The 22,979-nt window shown below is 37.0% G+C and overlaps 1 protein-coding gene across 2 annotated transcripts in view; it reads right to left on the bottom strand.

The window, feature by feature from the left end:
* Positions 1-262: 262 nt before the first annotated feature.
* Positions 263-22,979, bottom strand: part of PXYLP1 (2-phosphoxylose phosphatase 1) — a 58,413-nt gene continuing 35,696 nt past the window's right edge. For both annotated transcript variants that reach the window (XM_052803676.1, XM_052803675.1), the window contains exons 3-6: positions 16,626-16,787; positions 15,572-15,698; positions 5,154-5,293; positions 263-2,608 (exon numbers count right to left, since the gene is read on the bottom strand). In XM_052803676.1, the coding sequence (XP_052659636.1) occupies positions 1,677-2,608; positions 5,154-5,293; positions 15,572-15,698; positions 16,626-16,787 (1,361 nt within the window). In that variant the 3' untranslated portion in view covers positions 263-1,676. The remainder of the gene's footprint in view (positions 2,609-5,153; positions 5,294-15,571; positions 15,699-16,625; positions 16,788-22,979) is intronic.

Raw genomic sequence — 22,979 nt, 5'->3', positions numbered from 1 at the left:
AGGACAGATGACTAACAGAGCTAGTCTCTTAGACAGAAAGAAAACATTTCCCAAAGTTACACATTCTAATGTGGTACAAAAGCCCCAAATTTTCTATCATGATTTCTATTTCAGTATTCATGAAACATTTACCTGCTCCTTCTCAGACTGGGAACCAGAACATATTAAGTGCAGAAGTTACTAATGAAAGAAGCTGCTTAACAATACACGCTTATCTTGTTACTGCAAACAGCTGAGTCACAATAAATGTAACACACAAGTATACAAAGAGTCCCCAAAATTTTATTTAAAGAAATGTGTTCAAATGCAGCATTGAAAACAGAGTGGAATGCCAATAGTCAGAGAACTTATGCTGAGTTATGTTTTCTTTGATAAACTAGCACCATTGAATCACAAGTCACAGACTAAATTATTTCTAGAAGTGTAAAAAACCTTCACCATTATAAAATTTCTATGAGTTCTATTAAAAATTGGTTCTCAATTTACTACTCCTAAAGAGATGAAAGCAGTCTGAAGTACAAGTTTTCATATCTACCCATTGTTCAAGTTACCCATAAAAGACAGTTTATTCTTAAGTCTAAACATCCTGATGAAGGGGAAAAAAATGCCTAAGAGCGAGCTTCACAAGTCTTTACAAACTAAACAAGTAAGAAAGATCTACTGTGTTATAAATATACACAGTACAATATGTACAAGTCTGATCTTACAAAAGAAGAGCTTCCTAGTCCATAAAAATACTAACTCAACTACAAAATTTTCTTAGTCTTCAGTTAAGCGGTCTCAAGCAGTCACTGTATCAAATTCCTAAAACACTGATTTGTTCCATAGCACACACAACAGCTTGAACACATTCACAATGGGAAAGAGCCCAACACTTCACCATAAAACTGACTTCTAATTTCCCACTCAGGTTTAGTGGTAATGTTAGCATTTGCTATCTATTTTAATGTCACAAGACCTTGACATATTTCTAGACTGTGTCTGAACTATTCAAAGTGCTGAAAGTGCAATCAAAGAATAGAGTTTTGTATCCTTTTTCCAGTACACCCTTCTCTGGCACTGGCAACAATAGCCAAGTATTTATAGGTCTGCAAGATCAAAAAGGCACACGCTCATTTGTACATGCTCAGGTAAGTATGCCCAGATACACGTGCACTTTGCTTTAAAGACCTTCCCTAAACATTAAAAGGCTTCTTTCTGAGTAGGGAGCTTCAAGAATTCCTTACAAATGGTTTAATGCAGATGCCTGGAATTCATAAAGGCCTTGACACAAACTGCCTAAAATGACTGAGACGGTGGTGAAAAAAATAATGGTTTTGGTTTTAAACTTATGGTATCCAAGTATTGCTCTGGAATACAGAGAAACGAAGTCTATGCTCTCTCACTCTTCATCAAGCGACGTCCGGGTTACAGTAGCCCATGTGATTTATCATTACAGTTAACACAGCATATGTGAGCATACACATATACATAACACTCCCTCAGTATTTGTTCCTCTGTTGGAGACCATCTGCAGTCTGAATTAAAATGAAACTATTCAAAGAATGTTTCAAGCAATACCCTTTTGTACTTACACATACAAGTACAAGAAATCACAAAAGTTAACTGCACCTCAACCAGAATACAGACTTCCACTGATACACAAGTTAACGTTGCTTCCTTTTCACTTTCCTTCCCTACAGTGGTCTTCTACGACATGCATCATAATAACTAGTGCTGTTAAAAATTAAGAACATATCCCTCTTGACAAAGTTGACAAATTTTTCTAGTGGGCACATCGGCTTGCTGGAACGTTTATAATAATCCTTGCAAAATGAGGTCTGGAATGTGACATCAGCACCATTATACAGGATGCGGATAAAGTGCTCTTTGGGTCTCTTCCCATCCTGCCACAGCTCAAAAACTAATCTGGCAGCAAATCTAGGAAATCTGGCCTCTGTAATGCCCAAGGCACTAAGAACAGGTGACAACGTGACATCATGTGCAGAGTAAAGAACAAATACTTCTTCTTTCTTGCCTTCTGCAACACGCTGCAGCCGATTAACAGTCTGGTTGAGGAGAGGATGAGTAGCCAATAGTGCATACAAGAAATAAAGTTTCTTTTCCTGTCTTTCTCTCTCATCCTCCAACTGATGTCTTTTGATTACTTTGAAGTGTTCCATACCAATGCAGCCAGTTTTGGTACACGGAAAACTGACATTGTGGCAAAAATAGCACAAGAGAGAATCTATTGGGTTAGAAGCTCTCAACTGCCTGGTGGGAATGCCTACAATCTTTGCCATATCCACATATATTTTCTCCAAATCATTGTTTTTCACCCGTAAACTGTACTGCCTGCGCTGTTCCTCTTCTAGGTAGTGGTTTCGCATAGGACAGTCGCAGCTTCCAGAGCAAAAAATGGTGCTCCACTGATGCCTCATGTTAATTTTCTTCCAGTCAAAATCTGGCAAAAAAGTGTAGAGCAGCGCCAATGCACTCTGCAGTGTTCGACTTTTTCCTGTCGTCTCCAGGTAGACCTGTTTTGCTGTCCAGTCGCTCAGAAGCAGTTTATGTTTGCTTATATAAATTTCTCGTAATAGTTGTCCATTTCGCAAGTGTTGTACAACCCCTGAAAGAGAATTTTTTAAGAAATTACAACACGTGATTAGAAACTTCTTAGTTTTGGAGAAAAGAAAATACAGCTAGCAGTCTTATTGATAAATGAACAATTAGTTTAAAAGGTTATGAACTTCAAAAACTGAACTTCACCTATGCTTGACTATTAGGAAAATTGCATGAAATATGAGATACCCGCTATTCTTCAGTCTCTCAGACTCTAGGAGCTAAACTGAGATACAGATAGAAAAAGCTGGTTCCATAAAATTTGTTTAAAATCTTAGCGGTTTAATATTTGTTCTTTGGACTAGAGACACAGACTGAATGGGTCTACCATCACTATAAAAGAAAGGTGGCTATGAAGATGGATCCAGACTGCACCTGAGTCAGGTTTTCAGATGGGCAGTGAATGCTGCAAATTTATGGCAGCCAGTAAAACTACCAGCAGTCAGGAACTGAATACAGAGAATGTAAACTAGTGTGTAAACTCACAAAACAGAGTGGTGAGGTGTGGCAATCACATCAAACTTCCTTCTCCATCTTCCTTCAGGAAATACCCAAACTGCTTGATAATTCTTACACTAATGCTCTGCCTTTACCCAGCTGGAAGAAGGTGTGTATCCTTCTCACATCCCAAAACCTTTACTCCAGAATCTACCTTGCTTGTGTTATCCTCCCAAAGCAGCAAAGCAACAGGCATGAACCCTTTATGCACTAGAACACCTATATAACTTGGTACAAGCAACAGGAGTCCCAAATACTAGCTCAGTTACAAGCCATGTGCAGTGATGAATCCAGCGTCACACACCACATGCTGTATTAGGAAGAGTTCCTTGGTAACCTGGCTAGATTTCTCCTGATGTCACTTTGCGAGACTTGACACTGGCCTAACACAAATACTTCTTCTGATGGGATCCCAAAATATATGAGGATTTGACAGGCAAGTTTTGGACTAAAAAATAGATTCCTTGAAAGACAGTTGGCATGAGAAAAATGGTGCTAGCTCCCCAAATATTCAACGCTCTTTTCATTCTCTCTAGTCAGTCTCCAAACCCATTGACTACCCAGAACCACTATGATGTGCTCTTTCAGTCACTGGTATTTAAGATAAAAAGAGCAACACAGTTAAAAGCAAGGTGTGGGAATAAAACGGAATGGATCAATGGTAAAATCTGAAAAGACACAGGAGAACAGAGAAGTACTATTAATGTGAATTTTTAAATTAAATTAATGAATGTTGAAGAGAAAAATCCACGTGACTAACCCTTTTCACAATCACATTTCTACCCAGTTGTGCAACAGTATCTTTCCACATGTTTGTGGGAAAGCACTTCTGTATTTTCATTTTTGACGCACCAATATGAACACATGCAGAAAAATACGTGCAGCAAACAAACACAGGGACTTCAGTTCATACCAGTTCAGCTGGCTTTTCTGGGTGGAGAACACAAACAATTCCAAGAGCTGTGGAATCTGGGTAAATCTCTTTCTTACAAATCAGCAACTTGTTTCTATACTTCTGTCTTCTTACCTTTTGCTCCCCTCATATTTTCTATTGCCTGCTGACAGCAGCCCCAGATCTTTTCCAAATGGCCCTTTTATCACTGCTCTGATCCAGCACTACCTTGTTTCCCTCTCCAATCCTAAACCTTTTGTCTCTTTCTAATATTCCCAATACCCCCAGCACCACAATACTCCCAGCTCTCCACATACTTTCTTCTACACAGTCAAATCCCTGACTGTAACACTTCCAGTTACCACCCTTCTCCCCTACCCCTTTTGTACAGATAAACTAAACAGTATGCTCACTAGCAGAGTTCAGCAGCCTTTCTCTCAGTGGTAGTATTGATGAAGTCTCAAAACTTCATTTTTTGAAAAAGTTGTTTGGAATTTAATTGCTGATATTTCCCCATTTTCTCCCAATAACTAGCTCAGCAGAACTGATAGATGGAATAAGAAAATAAAACTTCATTTTCCTGTGGTGAAAATACACATAAATAATTATGCCACAAAGCACACTCTTAGAACTTCATTACAAAGCTTGGGGGTGTGGGGGGAAGGAAGAAAAGCATCAGATATGTACAGTTTTTCTATTTCCATAATACAAGCATCAAATGTGTCTATTACATCTGAATCTCTTGCAGGGGACACAGTAGTTACATCACAGGTAAAAACTGGCAACTAGGTGTTCTTCAGTTCCAGGGCCATTCTGAATTACAAACCAATCAGCAATAGAGTACCAGATCTTCCTCAGGAGGGATTGAGCAATGCCATTTTTCACAACGGTGACAAGGAAAGGTGCTCCAACTTGTTACAAATAAAAAGCGTGATAAATCTGTAACAGAACTGGCAAGCGTGGTTTCTAGAACTGTTAACACTTTTACAGTAGAGAGTCTAATACTTTATTCATATCCCAGCATAACCTAGGCTATAACCAACATTATAAGCTTCCCATAAAAAAGCATTTATTTCAATATAAAGAAAAACAGAAGATCCCTCCTCCTACAGACTGTATTTAACAGAGCAGAAGAAAAGATAAAGCTACTATGGAAACTTACCTGTCTGTGTAAGCTCTCCCATTTCACACAAAGAATGACTAGGGTAACGAGGCAGGCTACTTAGGGAACCATCCATTTGGGCTGCAGACCCTTTGGACATATATTTAATGAAAGCTTCAAGCTGAGGATGAGAAGGCTTCCTAGAGAGGTAAACCAAAATGTGAAAACTTGCAAAAGCATATGGGAAAACAGCTCAAGAGAGTCAAGTATTCTAAGTATGTCAGCTTGGAAATTTCACGGTGTGAGATTATTTCCCACTGAGACAACATCTGCTTTTAGTCAGGACTTCTGCAAGTATGCAAAAGAAATCTAACTACTTACTAACTACCAAAGACCTATAGGGAAACCAATATCTTGTCATGTTAAAATTATGATACCATTTGGTAAGTAATTTGGAGAGATTTTTTTTGTTTTTTCCGAATGCAGTCACTAATACTGTTGTAAATTTAAAAAAAAAATCCTTACCAAAAAAATACTCTCTCCAGTTTCTGAAGTACCACTGCATTTTAACACCACAGCCAAAGGCACTGACAATCTAAATGGGTTCAAATAACCGATATTTTAAGTAGATGATCTTGAAGGAAGTTTTGTAATGTACAATGCTGACTACAGACTCAGCCTTTATTTCTAATTACTTCAGGCTTCAAATCAAACAGCACATGTAGCCTCAATTAAGTGGTACCCAGAAAGTTGTATCCAGTGGCCCCATTAAAATTGGAAGTCATTGTTTTGGGTATTGTACTATTCCCCAGGAAGAAAGAGTCCAACACTGCTGGACACTTAAACAGATAAGATACCCCCCACAATGGAAGTAATGAACACAACTAGAAAAGAGATACATGCAAAAAAGTCTACGTTAACTCACTGAAACATAATTCAAGTCGGAGAAAGAATGTTTAGATCTCCTAAAGTGTTCTGCAAATTTCAAATAGACTCAGTTCACTGTTGTATGGCTGTGCTGAAAACTACATATACAAAAGAGTCCACAAACAATGTAATCAAAAGGGATTTAAACCTTTAAAATAATAATAAAAAAATCTATGATCACACTTCTACAACAGAAATACATTACATAAGTAGGGATTTCTTTGTTAAATGTCAATGTTCAACAAATGTCACACAGTCACCTCTCTTACTTTTGTGCAGAACTGAATCAGAAACTGTTTGGCAACCCAACTCTGCCCCAGATGGTTCTCATTTTAATAGGACTTTCAGCCTGAATATGGTAAATATTTTTTAATGTTGCTCACAAAAAAAAATTATATATATATATAAAAAGAAGATAAATCTTCTCAGATCATTTTTACAGAAGTCTGAGTTTTGTGTTTATTGTTCATATTTACAGTTTGCTAGAATGATAAACTGTTTTGATACAAAAACCTCAGGTCTAAAAAAACTTCCAGAGTTGCAAGAACCACAAGAGGGAGCAATAACACTACTAAAGTATGAATAAGTGTCAGGAATCAAGTTTACTGTAACAAAGACATTCATGCTTACATAGAAGAGCCAACTGAGAAACTCTCTTAAATTTGAGAAAGCATCTCTTGCAGAGCTATGCTCACAGCATGTGTATACAGAAGATCTCATAAGAATCAGTGCCTCTGTCAACAGAAAAGTAGCTCATTGTCAGATCATTTTATAAAAGTGGAGTTTTCCAGTATTTAATTTACCCTCAGAAAAAAAAAAAAAAATCTTGTGAGGAAAAGGTTATGATAAATTATGGTATAACTGCCAGTAAGAAAAAAAAATGCAAAATGAGACAAAAAACAAGATGAGAGAAAAAAAAAAGAAAATAATTTTTTCATTTTTACTTTAAATTGAAAGGAAAACTAGCCAATTTATGACATTCTAAATCCACAGCTTCTTCTATGTATTATAACAATGCAAGTGAAGATTAATATTTGAGAAGCAGAGGTACATAAAAAATGCTTTGTTCCTTTCTAAAGCAGTGGAGATTTCCTGTTGTCCTAAGCATACATTAGAATGCTTAATCTAGCTCCAGATGTGTATGTCAAACAGAACTTTCTGTACATGTCACTATTTTCACAGCCCAGCAGTGCAATCTAAAAATGGAAGAACTAAGTTGCAAAAATTAAACTCATTAGCAAATAGCTTTTTAGTGTTACAGACATAGCAGGCTGAACTACCAATTTTCTAAACTTTGTCCTTCAGAAAACTCTAAACACAAATAAACTGTCAATCATAATTTTCCTTAAATCCTGTTTACTTAATTAGCAAGTTCTGCAAATACATGTGCAAGAAAACTAAAAGAACTGCATTATCCATACTGCTTCTTTTGCTGCTTTGCTTACAAAAACCTGAATTCTAGCAGAATCAAACCTGTACTGATGAAACTGTCAGCAATCACTTGTGGGAAGGAAGAAAGGAAAGAAGAAAGAAAAGTATTTATCGGTGCTTTGCAAAAAGCTTCAGCTAAAAAATGGCAGGCAAGATAAACTAACTTCCAAGATATAATAATAAAATGAATAGTAACTCATAAAATTATGTATTAATGTATTAATATAGCTTTTCATACACATATGTAGATGCAAGTTACTTAACTTTGAATTATATTATTTTTAAAGTGAGCACAAGTTAAGCACATGCTTGCAGAAGTGAATTACAAAATATGACTGTTAAACATATTTCTGAATATAAATTCAAAGCTTACTACTTGTTAAATATATTCCGGGGAAGAAAAAAATAAAAATCAAACAATAGAAATAAGAACCATTCCGCTTGAAGGGGACAGACATTTCAGGCTACAATGTATTTTTTTATCCTGAATGTAATCTCTATGTATGTAACCAAATTCTGAACATACCTGCAATTCTCCTGATTAACCCTGTACAACTGAGCAAATAAAAATTTTTCTCAACAGCAAAATTTACAGCATCACTCAGGCTACTAGCTAACAAATGATTCCCCCTCCCCACCCCAAGATTTCTCTTTTATTTAGAAAATGAATCCTCCTGTTGAATTGGCCAATTTACAGATGCTGCAGGAGATGGAGTATCTAGGCAACACAGCTAAGACTGCTGGGACTGTTTGAGCAGGAAGCAAAGAAAATTACTAAGGTGTATAGTTGAAAAGACTGAAATAGCCTTAAAATTTTATTTCCATGAAAGTAACCAGAAAATAAAAAAGAGCTAAAGAGACATCCTTCTGTAATTTTTTGAACATTATGATGGTAAGCTGCCACATTTGGGAAATGTATTAATACAATAAATATTTCAAATTTTGTCAGAACATGGAATGGCTTTTCACCTAACATCACTAGTTATAGCCATACTTTTTCCTAATTTTGAACATTTATTTCCCATTTTTAATGTCCGTTAATTTGTCTTTTAATGATTTTATTTTTGTAAAATAAAAATAATTTTATCTGTAACAACACCAAGGATGCTTCTTTTCTCTCAAATAATGAAATCAGCTTATCTTTTTGTTATTTACAAACTGAACACTGGGATAGTAGAACCCAGATTTAATAGTGTAGTTTTCATGCACCAGCATTAAAATGGACCAACATTCAAAATTTAAATATCTTATTTGTAAAGGTCTTAAAAAGCTTTGATACTGAAATGTCATCTCTTCATTGCTACACTGTAACCAGTGTACACAGAAAGAAATCACACTCTGCAACTATTTGAACTATATGTGTATTTCTGCTAGCAACTGAGCTGACATCCTTCATTAAGTTTCCTTTTCCCTTGAGGAGTTTATAGATACAAAAATGTAGGTTTTCTTCATTTTTGTTTTTTGGTTTGTCTTGGGTTTTTTTGAGAGAAGCAAACACTAACTTGCTGATTGTTCTGAATTAGGACAGCCAAGTGAGAAATATAGTACCAAAGGGAGCATATGCACATGACACCTCAGAAAATCTGCTGGCAGATTTTGGATGGCTTAGCTATAATGGCACAAAATACTGCGTCAGAAACATGCATGAATATATATTTATTGCATCTATTATATACGTGCAAAGGTATGAAATGTAACTCATGCAGCTCAACATTAAGGTCAAACATACAACAAAGCCTCAAATCTCACACAGCAGCACAGCAACTTTGTTATAGGGTGGTTTTGCACCCCACCCCCACGATACTAACCAAATTCAAGACTTCAAGGTCAGTATTTAGGAACTGCTATGGGAGACAGTGGGGCTTTCTGTGCCTGGATAAAGTGATGCTCAGGCTGGGTGCATGGAAGCCTCTTTTGGTAAGAGGTTAGCTCTTTAAGCCAATTGCTTTTGTAATAATAATAATAATAATAATAATAATAATAATAATGAAAATGAATCACAGCATGAAGACCATTGCTAGACTTGACAGTTAATTCACAGAGCAAGAAGAAAATCATCCTTGTTTCTCAGGGCTGCTTGTCGCAGGACCATGCAGGAAAACATTGCTATTGATTTATATTAACTATTTGTGAAACATTTTCTTACCTAGTGATCCTCATGAGCAGAAACTGTTTTTATTAAAGAATTAAAGCATAAATAGAAATCAGATCTAGAGCAGAGTTTTGTTCCTCCTTTAGGCCTAAGCTGCAAATCAGACCCAACAAGGTCATTTTTGGTAAAAACTCCCCACCCCTCAATCCTTACGTTTATTAATTTTAGGACTACTTTTGATCAAAATGAATTCCTGGATAGGAACAGGCTGAGATTCCTTTAACATTCTTTCCTATCAAAGCTATTGGACCACTGAACGATTGCCTTATTTCTACTATGTATACTGCAAAATGAAGTACAGTGTAAGCCTTGTTTCTTCAACAAACCTGAAGGTCAACAAACCACAGCATTCAATCTGTCCTCTGACTCAGTCAACTGAATACTCTTTTGAAACGCTTACAAATCTAAGACTACATATCTATAAAAATTGCGATGTTAATCTAATTAAGATGAAGTACAGAATTTAAGAAACAGATGTGGAAAGACATTATCTTGATAAGGCTACATGCAACTACAGTTTGTTTAATAATTTACAGGTTCATAAAAATTCAAGAGTAGCATAAATAATGTACCTTCACCATGACATAAGATGCTACAGAAAAAGAAGTATGTTTGTTAAGATTATGATTAAAAGAGAAACTGTGATAGAAGAAATACTTTAATTATTGAGATCAATTACTAGGAGTCATTTATTTAAAAGCTAAAACTGAATAGTTAATCAAGTAGAAAACTAACAGCAGATTACCTCAGGAAAGAACTTGAGGTAGACACTGATACAAAGGAGATATCGATTTTTTTTTTCCCTTCCCGAACAGCATTTATCTATGCAAATGTCACTTTTGATAGTAAATGCAGAATTTGTAAAAGCCAAGAGGACCAAACTTCTCACAAGGAGCTGCAGAACCTTCAAGTGTGTCACTCAGTGACCACGCCAGGCACACACCAAGCTTCTGGACAAATGAACATTACCTTTTTGTAATGATATAATACCAGATTCTGTCTGCTAACTGTACCAAAAGCAAGCCCCTTTTCTCTTTACTCACAGTGCAAAAAATGATGTTATAACTTCAAGCAAAAATAACATGTGTTTTCCGTGGTGTTCAAGTAGACAAAGTATTAGATCAAAGGACTACACCGTTTCCTTTTTAGAAGGCAAATGAATGGAAAGAGCCATTAAAAACAACAATAGATTACTGTAGTCTACAAAAGAGAGCCTAAATACAGCATTAGTACCGTTGGGGCTTATTTATTGATAAAGGTCTTACAGCTTTTACAGTTCTATAACAAACTCTATAGTGATCCAGTCTACTTGACTGCTCTCCTGAGTCTTTACAGAAGTCAGAAAAGTCCTCAGGAGACCTGCCTTCACCTAATTCTGGTCTGGATCATGCTTTGACCTCACTCCAAGTCAAATCCACACCTCCTTTAGCTCACAGTATGATACTTGCCTCTCCCACAATTGTCTCTCTCATTTTTCTGGCAGTTTCAAGACATGTGCATATTGAACCTAAAATTCAAATATTTGTTACTAAGCTTCTTATGATTACCATCAACATCTCTCAAAATGCCTTAAAGCATATGCTAATTAACCCAGCATACTATCAAATTATAGCAGTCTTCTGAAATCATTTTAGCATCTTCCAAAAAGCATTTCTTCTTTATCTCATATACGAACTCAATGAAGAAACATTGCATATTTTTTTACTTTTGACACTATAAATGTAAGATACAAAGGGAAAAAGAAGTGGGAGATTAATTTATTCCCCCCATAAGCACACACTACAATGAAAGGATTTTCATAACATCATTCAATTAATTTTCTTGAGGGAAAAGAAGTATACATTATTCAGCTCCCTTTGGAAATCTGCATCCAGAACAATGAAAATATAATAATATTAATCGAAGTTTTAGATGGAAGAAACCTCCAAAGCATTTAATCCATTTGCTTATATTCGTGCCACACCTATACATCACAATCCATAATTCACAAAACCAAAGCGTGACCTCAAGGCTATTTTGCATATCCATTAGAAGTCCATGGGGCTGTAGCATAATCTGCTTAATTAATGAATTCCATCAGCTGAATGCCAAGACAAATAAAGAACAGACTGAATATGAGCAGCATACTTATCTGAAACTAAAGTCCAGAAAGCTTAAACAAGCCAGGCTTTCAATCAGACATCTCAACTTAATTATACAGCATCAGAAAACCTTCAGTTCAAAGGTAGCAATTATATACCTTGTAATACTCTCAATATAAATACATTTACAATCAAGCACCAAATTTACATCACAAAGGAAGGAATAGAAGCTTGACAGCCAAACGCAGCAAACAGCTTCCTGATGTTAAAGTAATAAATGTTCCATTCAAAACAATGGCATAAACAGTAATAATTCCAGCTTTATTCAGAAAGGTGAGCTTTAACACATCTGGACAGAATGATACACAGCCAACTCCTTTAATCTTTCTGCTGGCCTTTCAAAGTCAGCCCTGAGATTTTATTTTACATAAACCTTGCTCTCAAGGAGACAAGGTCTTTTTGGTTCTCCACTCATTTTTAGCAGCTGTGAATGGTAAGGAATGTATCATCTATACATTGATGTTCTAATGCTTCATAAATCAGTAACAGCCAAGGATATCGACACTGCTGGCCTCCTCGCATCCTGGCACTATGCCCTCTTAACTGCTTGACTTGGTCATTCTGTTGGCAGTGTAAAAAGCTGCACTACTTCTTTGCCTTTTATGGATAGTTTTCCTGACTCCAGGGCCTTCATGTTGTATTCCTTGCCTGAAACTGGAGTGGAAATAGCTATAAAAGCTTCTCCAACAAATACAAAACTGAGGTTTTGTGTGGCACTGTAATATTGGGAAATACAGCTACTCATCCATTGTCACTTGCAGTTAAGATCTTTGCAATAAAGTTTTCTCACATACGTTCTAATGTGACAGGTATTGAGCAAGATCAAAAGATCAGAGCCTTTAAGAACTCTGAAAGGAATCTGGATCATATTTCTTTACTTAGTATTTCATGCTGAAAATAATCTCACCCCTTCAAGGCAGGTCATTAAAAATGTTATCATAGCTATTAGCAAGAAATCAACTGCCCACAACTCTTTGGCACAGATAACTGGAGTTTCGTCTCCTGTCTGCCATCTCAGGGCTGCATATCTAATTTCAGAAAGCCAGTCAGCTTGCAGCGGACACAGAACACTGTTGGGGTTGAGCACCTCTCAAAGAATTCAAACTTCCCTTGGAGGATGTCAGATGAGGTCATTGAATGCCACTTCTTGACAAAACAAGCCTTTTGGTGGAATCTGAAGTATGAATAAAGAAGTAGCCAACATGATAGCAGAGGGAAGTTTTAAAAAAAACAAAAAAATTGCACTATATAAAAGGTTCTATACCACTACCACTTAGAAAACTTGTTCAGTATAGTCATAAAATCAGGTATTTTGGTTTGTATTCATAGACAGGCATTCCAAAAGAGTAGTCTCCTTTCAAAAATGAGGATATGGTTTTGCTCAATTTCTGAGTTTGATACTTGTACCAAGCAGCTAAGAAAGATCTAAGTACATATATATGCTCTAAAACCAGTGAAATTAGAAGCTATTTGAATCTTCTGAATTCCAATGCCATGTTAGCTATAAAAAGCAGATTCCTCATGTCTATTTTTCTTCCCATTTTGCTCTTAAAAAGGTATACATACATTTTTATATGTATACTTATATACACTTTTGTCTACAATATATACATGTCGAATATTGTATTTTTCCTCTGTTTAGAGGAAAAAAAGTTGTGAATTTTCCTCTGTTTAGATCTTTATACACAATGCAGGCAGATAGATAGGGTAGCCTGAATATAACTCAGGAGCCCCTAAATCTGTTTCCTATGACCAGGCAGACACAAAGATGGGCTAAAACTGATGATGGTTTCAAACTTCCATAGGGTTACACCAACCACCATAACAGTAGCTTGCTTCAGCAATAATGGTTACTTTTCAATTACTCATGCCAGAATAGCATTATAACACTGACTACAACTGAAGGCAGCATTGCAAGCCTTGCAAATTTCAGGACATCTACTAATAACAAGGGCAATTTCCTTTACACAGCCAGATATCTGAAAAGCAAAGCAATATATTTCAGCTTTCTTCAAAGATCCAATTTGCTGATCATTTTCTGCCAGCCTTTGTGTCCACTACCGAATGTATCTAGTTAGCAAGCCTCTCTCATCAATCTTCCCATCACCTTTACAAGTATGAGATGAGGCTATACTTAATAATTAGTTTCAGGTATTCTTTCATGTCACTTCAGCATATTTTAGCAACATTCCTACTGTGCAAATATTACTCCTGTGTTTGGGTTTTAATATACTTGAAGCAGAAACTGACACAGGACCAGATATGAAAATTGGTTTGGTTTTTTAAATGGAACTGCCATAGACAAGCTAATCACAAACCTAAAGTGTACCATAATCCACCTTCTCCTTCAGAGAGATTCTTTTGTTAAAAGCCCACTTGAGGAAAAGCTGAAAGGACAAAGTATCCAGATATAAAAGATAAAATCATAAATGCTACTGATGACAGGAAGCTACTAAAATTTTAAGGAACATGGCCCATGAATCTATCAAAACAAAAAACGCGCATTTGATATATCTAAGTCAGAAATGCACTTTCAGTGTGCCGTTGGCGCTTTCAGCATGACAGAGTAAAGCTAGTTCTGAGTAATTCTACACCAGAAAAGCAAGAACATTATTTCTTTAAAGACAGAGGAGATTCCATGCTATCCTGGAAAAAGGTATTTATTGGTATATGTACACTGCTTTGTATACCAGTAGATCAGGAGATCTACTATGCCTCTTTTCCTGAGTAATGTATGCAGCTACACAAAGCAGATGCAGTCCCCAGTCACTGAATCCCTACACTGACTCTGCCAAGTGGGTGCAGAGTTGCCTAGAGGTTTTGCTAACATATCTCATCGTTTTTCTTGATATTCTTCTTTTACCTGTAAGTATTCAGTAGGTTCACTGGAAAGTCCTCAGTTGGAAAAAAAAAAAAATAATACCACAGATCCTACTTAAAAGGAGAAAAAACGCATGTAATCAAGCAAGCTAGGACAAAGGTTGGTGATTTACATCATCACTGTTTATGTCTACTGCTCTGCACTATAATTCATCTTTATCAGTGAATAAACTCTAAACAAGAAAGAAAGGTTCTTCTACATGGAAGAGAAGCAATTCAGATCATATCTACAGCTCAGACCGGTTCACGTATGAAGGCAAGCATCAGCAAGCTACAAAGACATGATGTTAGACAGCACAGTAAATCATGTTTTAACGGCAGGCAAACACAACTTATGTGATAGTTTTAAACAGCGAGTGGTAACTACAGGAAAAGGGTAGCTTTCAAGTAGCAAACAGTGCACTTTCTGTTTAATAGTTAAATGTACAACCCCCATTTTTTTTCCCTGAACTTTGACACAAATCATTAATTTAAGGGAACTCTGATAACCTATATTTCTAAAAAGTAAGAGGAAAAAAATAATAATATAAGACACAAATATCAATTTTCCTGTGGTAGTGACAAACTGAGACCTTTTTGTATTCACACAAAAGGAAGCATGCTTAGCTGAAATGGTAGAGACATTTCTCAAACACTGCGCTTATATTTTGAAAATGTGTAGAAGCTTATCTAAGACAAATGGTAACCTAAATATTCAATTAAATAGCTTTTGCTTTTTAAAGAAATACCAAGAATTTCTTCTGGTCTGAACTGGTAACAGGTAATAGTTCCTGTCTCAAAGGAAGTATTGTACACCACTGATACAGGGTTGGTTTATTTTAATCCACAGCAATACACAAAGATCAGAAGTCACAATGTACTTGAAGCTGCACAAATTGTTTCCTGAAGAGGAACAAAATAATTATCAAGCAAAACACACACTTAATGATAAAAGCCAGGAATTTTACCTGCTAGGCAGCAACATACAGTCAATGTCAGGTCTCTTTGTCTTGGGAATGGCATATAGCGGATACCTATCGCCATGTCGAATCAACACTTGAACTGATACTAGCTTAAAATAATGAGGTGCATGACCTAAAGTGAAGAAAGAGGGAAAAAAAAAAATAGTATAAAAAGTTAAGTAAATGTTACCTAAATCTTTCCCCTGCACATGTCTTATTTAAGAAAAAAAAGCATGTATAATTAGCTGGCTAGCTTTGGTATTGCAATGAAAGAAAGCCCCCATAAGAAATGATAACTTCCTGTCCCAAGAAAGATTTCACTTTAAATTGCAAGACAACTTATACAAGACTCAGGTTCTTGGCACATTCTCCATAGTACATCTAAAGTCCAACAACCATACAAGACATTATTCAAGCACTGAACTCTGACAACATGATAAGGTTACTCCACTTTTAGGATGCCTCTCTTCCAGACCCCTATCCAAGTAGGATAGTGTAGTGACGTAGTGACAGGTTTTGCAGCATGCCTAATTTGGAGCCTTTTGATATACTAATTTGTAATTTATTTTATATGCATTAGTGGGATATGCTAATAAGGGAATTCATTCAGACTAACTTGCTGCTGCAGCTGCTATAGGGTGAAGAATGCAAATGTGCCTTTTAGCTGACTATGTCTAATGGTTTGGAGTTCCAAAATTAGTTATTTCTGGAGTTTTTTCAGAATTCCAAGTCAACTGTTTGCAATGCAGCTCACTTGTAACATGAATTACAATTCAGATATTAAATATTTATATCTCTTCCATGCCTTTCAATTTTAGGCCTCCAGTTGACCATTGACTGATAACAGAACCACTTCCAAACATCAAGACAACAGAGAAGATACAAAGGAAAAGAAAGAGGAGGAGCATATTTTGAATGATTTAACGTAATTCAGCAACCAACTAGCGTTTGCTGTACCTTCTCCAAGCACCAAAGAACTGACAGTGCACAAAGTTATCCTTTCCAATGACAGCACATAGAAACAAGCAACTAAACTGTTGTCTGCATTCAAAAAGCTTACCTTCCATGCTGCGTTCAGCAATGGTGGGAATATTGCAGTAAACACGAGCTTCATAAACAGGATCTATTGCAGGAGGCTCAGTCAGCAAATCAGGCATTATTCTCTTTCGGCTTTTAGGATTCAACCCATCTTCCCTGATGGGGTTTACTGGGATTAAATGCACTGAAAGATACAAAACATACACCATATACCTTTAGGAGGGTTTAAGGACATATAGGACTATGACTTTTTTTTTTTTTAAAGTAATTACGCACAAAGACTATGGTTTCCATGAAAGGATGCCACTGTACGGTACAGATCTTTGTTGTGAATTTTTCATGATTTACATAGTCAAGAGAGCTCTTTAGCAAAGTCAATACCTGGCTAAGACTACAGAAATACCTCTGGATGTAGAACAACTCTGCCTTCTGCACTCTTCTTGAAGCTGCTTTTTCTGTCAGTCTCTCATGAAGGTCTAAGAGCATGAATAGGAAGAAAAGGGCCATAAAAAAGCCAGCTGCCTCTCAACGTTGTAACTTAAAAACTGACATTGAAGGATATCAGCAAAAGACACAGCACAGTTACTATGATGGTACTACAAAACCACTGGCAAAACAAAGTAGTTCAGATTGAAGGGGCTGGATTGTCCATCATTTTCCTTACTAATCCCTGCCCTTACATGGCTACCTTGCCAGCCTTAAATAATCTGACTTATCTAAAGAAAACACACACAAAATGTATTTGTTGAAATGTAACTGAGACTACCACAAAAAACATTAAATACAAAGAAATGCAGTTAATGCTTACACACAGCAGGGAAATTAACAGAAATGCCACAAGTCTTCCGACATGTAGAAGCATGCTGAAGCTATCTGAATTTAAGGCCAGTGTTGTATTGACAATGTCTCTTTACCTTGACTTGATGTGAAAGCACCAGTTCATTTATGAGTCTTACAAGACTACACTTGTAATAACAAATGCCCACTTTTTTTTCTATTAGTATTCTCTGGTATTTGAACAGGGGCACATTTAGAGGTGAAAATGAAGAAGAAAAGTGTTTGTATTTTTACCCCTATTAGTCATCTGTGGTGAGAGGTAAAAAAGACAGACAGGAGAACAAATTTTAAAGCAGAATTTTACTAATTCTTCTGCGTCAGTTCCTCAGTTGCATCTTGACTCCCAGTCCTAATTTTAGAGGTGAATTTGTTCCTCAATAGAGAGTTGTGCAGACAAAGAAAACCAATGAAGACAGCAAACTGAAGTGAAACACACGAAGGTTTTAAGAGCATGTAGCTGTTAATGTAACACAGACTCTTCATTCTTACACTGCACTTTAAATATTTTTATGTGGTTTCTCTTTGCCTGCCAAACCCAGAATTCAAGCATTTTCCATACCCTTGCTAGTGCTGTTGACATGGCTAATACCCACAAAGTACAGTGACTTTAAACCTTTCCTTAAGCTTTTTCAGATTTTGCATACAACGGCCCAGAGGACTGTGCTTGGTGGGAACATTAAACTGTAACTTTGACTTTGGCCACAAACTGCAGAGCTCAGCTGCCATTCCAGCATTTATTTATCAGAATCATTTTTTAGCTCCTTCCATGCTAAGACTCACATGATTGTGAGACATTGCAAAGCACTGACCAAGAAACTAGCAGTAACGCAGAGCCTTGGCAATGTCTCTCAGAGGTTGATAACTCTGGCTTGAAGGGGGCTTGCAGCAAATTTCTATTTGGGGTATAAATCCCAAACTTAAGAATGCATTACAACAGTTGCTGGACTCTGCAAATAAACAGCATTACAAGACAGTAGTTGCCTAAAGAGTACAAATGGGAAATTACAGCAGTTATGTTACATTGGTCAAGTTTCCTAGCCAGAAAAGGTTAGGAGCAGCAACTCTCAGCTTTCTGTTAACAATTTTCTCTAGAGCAACCCACGACATTGCTGCTGCTCACTTAATGTCACAAAAACATACAGAGCTGGCTTAAGTACTCATGGAGGTAATGTAACGCAATTCAGCTTTGACCCATGAGTATTTCAGAAGACAGGGGAAACCATACCCCAAAAGCAACAACTACAAACTCTGGTGCTAAAACTCAGTTGGGAGATTGTCATGGTTTAAGCCCACCCGGTAACAAAGCACCACACAGCCGCTCGCTCACTCCACCTGCTCCCAGAGGGATGTGGAGAAAATACAAAGGCAGGCTTTTGGAGATAAGGACCGGGAGGGATCACTCGCCACTTAGGGTCACGGGCAAAAGACAGGCTCGACTTGGGGAAGAAACAAGATCAATTTCATTGGCTCCCAATCCCATCAAAACGAGGACACTGGGAAGCGCACCCGGACCTTAGCACACCTTCCCCCCAGAGGCGCTACCACCCTCACCGATGGGCTCGGCCTGGGCCGCAGGCGGGGCCGGCTTGCAGCCGGGGGAGCTTCGAGCAGCTTCGAGCAGCCGCCGTCCCGGCGGCCCCTCCCCGCTAACAAAAAAACCCCCGCACCACACAAACCCATAACAGAGATTTAAAAGCAAAATAAGGAACCTAATTTTTTATCTAAGGCAGTTTTAACTACAAAAAACCTGAACAGATCACATTTTTGCACTGAGACTATTAACTACAGCAGTGAACAGATGCAAACATTATCTTATTAAGATCAAGTGCCTACAATTCACAGGGCCAACATTGTGTTTGCAGATAGCAAGTCTCATTTCTAATCAAACTAGTTGAATAAATACTTTAACACTGCCAGACAAATTTAAGAACAAGGAAAAGCACTAAATCTTAAGAATCTACTCTATTTAAAATATTAAAAATTAATATTAAAAATAGCACCTACAGGATTATCAGATTATGTGTTTGAAGTTTAAAAAGCCACAGAACACCCTTAAAGGAGACTCTTAAGTCAACACTGCAGTTATGGGTGCAACATAAGTCTATTTTGTGGACTGGAAATGGAATCAAGATTAAGAATAACAATAGGTCAGGTCATTAATTAAAAAAAAAGTTTATTAAAACCTATCATATTCTAAATGCTGCTGCTAATTATATTTATTAATTACTTAGTAATAGCTGGTAAATATTGCCCTTACTGTATAGTGAATAAGCTTGGCTTATACCAGGAAAGAAGGGACACAGCATTTCCCCACTAAATTACTACCACCCTGTCCACATCCAAGTATCTCCGATAGGGACGGACTAAAGGAGCTTCTAATTTTGAACCCACCTGGGGCATAAACATGTTGTCTGGATTTCTGAACATAGTTGAGCAACCTATCTAGTGAAAAATGTCCCTGCCCATGGCAGGGAAATTGGACTAGGTCATCTTTAAAAGGATCCTTTCAACACAGACCTTTCCATGATTCGACTTAAATGATGCAAATTATCTGTAGGTTTGACAAAGAAAATTATCAAGGTGGTCAAAAAACTCCAGTCACCTAAATAAGCACTGTCATAACAAGTAGTATTTACTTCTAGTGCACTTGAAATAACACGTATTGGAGGGGGGGAAATAATAACAAAATCAACCAAACTAGCTATGCAAATACCTGGGTCTTCTATTTAACTATGCTAAATAGAAAAAGAAAAAAAAAAAAAAAAAACCCGTATGATCTGGGCACCAGTCTAGGCAGTGTACTGGAAATTTCCACTGAATGTATACACATAAAAATAGCAAGTATTTCAGAAAAGGGGGAAAACAAGACCAAGGAGAGGTGAATTCCCATTGGAAAGCTGCCTTCTGTTTGCTGAGCCTTATCAGCACAGGGAACCTGAAGAGCCCAACCAGCAAGGCTGGTCCTCCTCTCCCCTTGTTAAAGCTCCTCACAAGCTGTAACAATCCTGCTGTTTCAGTGCTTTGGGATGAGGACGCCAAGTAACACAGCCCCTCTTCATACTTCTGCCTGGTCCAAACAATGACAGAGATATTTTCCATACTAACAGCTAAAGTCTCAGTTGTCTCTCAATTGTTTTTGCATCTTCTGCCATTCCCTGGACATTGTTAGTGCCTTGTGTATTTATGTTTTCTCCTTTCTCCCTCTCTTTTCAAGTCCTTGGGCTTCTTGCTCCCTTGCTGTCTTCATTTATCCTGCTTCCTAGCTGTCGAGCCCTTCTTTGCATGCCTCATCCTCCCCAGCTCCCTGCTGCACAGAAGGCTCAATTTGTTCCTCCATTTTGGTACCCCTTATACCACATAGAGCAGTTATTCAAAGTTCTTTGAAGAGCTGACTGTCTCTCTGTATCCAAGTATTTCATTACTGAAGGTCCTCCTCTGCAGTGTTAATCCCACCTCTGTCTCCCAAATGGGTTTTCTGGTCCATATGTAACCAGCAAACCTACAAATAGTATTGGACTGATGCAGGTCAGAGGAGGAAAGGAGAAAAAAAAAAAAAGTCCCTCTTTTTTCCAAATTCTGTGCTGCTTTCAGCTGTAAATCGTTACAAGATCAGAATTCTACTATGTAGTTTTCACACGACTTTTTATAGATTAGCACTATTTTATATGGCTTGCTCTCTTAGTTCACAGTAACATGCACTTGCCGAAAACAGGTCTGCCAATGTGTATGTAGTCATACTTAAATCTTTGATTAAGGGAGTTTTTGAACAGGATTTTTACACTGCTGTGCCTTTCAAAGCTCGTGTTTTACTATGACAGGAATACAACAACATAAACCAGAAACAAAACACATGATTTTGATGTGCATTTCCCACAGCCAGGGCAGTTAGTAAACTATATCTGAAACATATTTGGTGATCTAACTGGAAACTTTGCCAACACTGAAACTATAAAGAATACATACATATTATTATAGAGGTAGTTTGACAACAAAAAGAGAAAGAAAATATATTTTATTTCCCAATATTCATAAACTTATTTTTAAAACTAAAGAAGCTACATAGAAACTACTTTGAAACATAATTTTTAAAAAGTTTAGGAAAAAAAGTAGAAGGCTTACAGAAACAATAAAATGGAAGAGACCTTAATGCAACTCTGCTCGGTGTCCCACCGATTTAAGATTGTTTGAAACATGAAGTGAAACTAAACACATGGGCTGGTATCAGACAAAAGTAAGACCCGATTGAACAGTCAAACAGCAAATGCTGTCCTGTGAGAGACGGAGAGGCACTAATCACACGGTAGAAGAGCTAAATACTGCTGTAGAATCACTCCTTCAAGAATTTTTGCAGCTCCAAACAGAGATAAGATTTTTTTTTAAGTTGACAGAATTCAGAGGAAATAAAATCCAAGCTCTAAGTTCAATTAAACAGAAAACCTCCAGTAATTTTTATTTTAAATCAACCCACAGCACCTTAAGACCAAATTTTAAAGTTAAGTTTGACTAAGAAATGTCTTCATAAACAAAACCAATGGCATCTGAAATATTATTACATATGGTTTTATTCTCAGTGTACATTAAATATGACCTATTTAAAGAGCAAGAAGCTAATTCATCTGACTTCCATACGCCCCCAGTTCCCAAATGCCACAAAATATACCAAAAAAGACAAATATTAGACAAGTAGTTTCTAAGCGAGAGACAAAATCATTCAGAAGTGCTTTCAGTATAATGATTGCAACAATTAACTACTCGGCAACTAATTCCCTCTGGAAGAATGTCAAGTTTATCAAATCAACTATTGTACTCAGGAGCCCAAGCAGGGAGCCAGTCTGATATGAATTAGGGCTACAAAACTGACATGAATTTAACAGAATTCAGTACAGCAGAAAAACAAACACAAAGCAAAGTGTAGTTCATGAAGAACACCAAATTAAAAGCTAAATCATTCCATCACCAGTTTCTCTCCCTCCTGCAGTTCTAGTTTCAGCTTGAAAAGCAAAAGGTATCACCACTGTTTATCAAGAAGAAAAAGATTTATCCATGAAAAAAATTTACCTAAAACCAGAAAGATAGGCAATAAAACCATTTTCCACTTCTGTTTTCCCATGTAGCTCCAACCAGCCTGAGAAGCAGCAGCACAAGTAGCCATGTTAGTCTCAATTTTCTGGCTAAACAGAGACCTGAAGTTTTAATCTTTTATAAAACAGAAGGTTCTTTCAGCCACATGCAAACATACTATTTAAAACAGTCACATGGAAATGAAGCCACACAGCAGAAATGCAAAAAAAAACCCCCAAAAACCACCAACGCAAACCACTGTAGGTAACCTCATGCTAATAAGTAAAGAAAATCAAATGCGCACGTCAGCACAAAAAGTTATTTATCCCTCTTCCACCTTTTTTTTCTCCTCCCCTTTCTGCTCCTAGCAAGGCACTAACAAGGCTGCCTAGCACTGAGGAGAACACCCAGGCTTCTGAAATTCTGATGATGAATGTAGACTTCTCTTCTAGTTGCTCTCTCTCTGAAAAAAATGGAA

This window comes from Harpia harpyja, chromosome 12, assembly GCF_026419915.1.
Source record: "Harpia harpyja isolate bHarHar1 chromosome 12, bHarHar1 primary haplotype, whole genome shotgun sequence".
Lineage (NCBI taxonomy): Eukaryota > Metazoa > Chordata > Aves > Accipitriformes > Accipitridae > Harpia > Harpia harpyja.
This window is presented reverse-complemented; position numbering and strand designations above follow the sequence as displayed.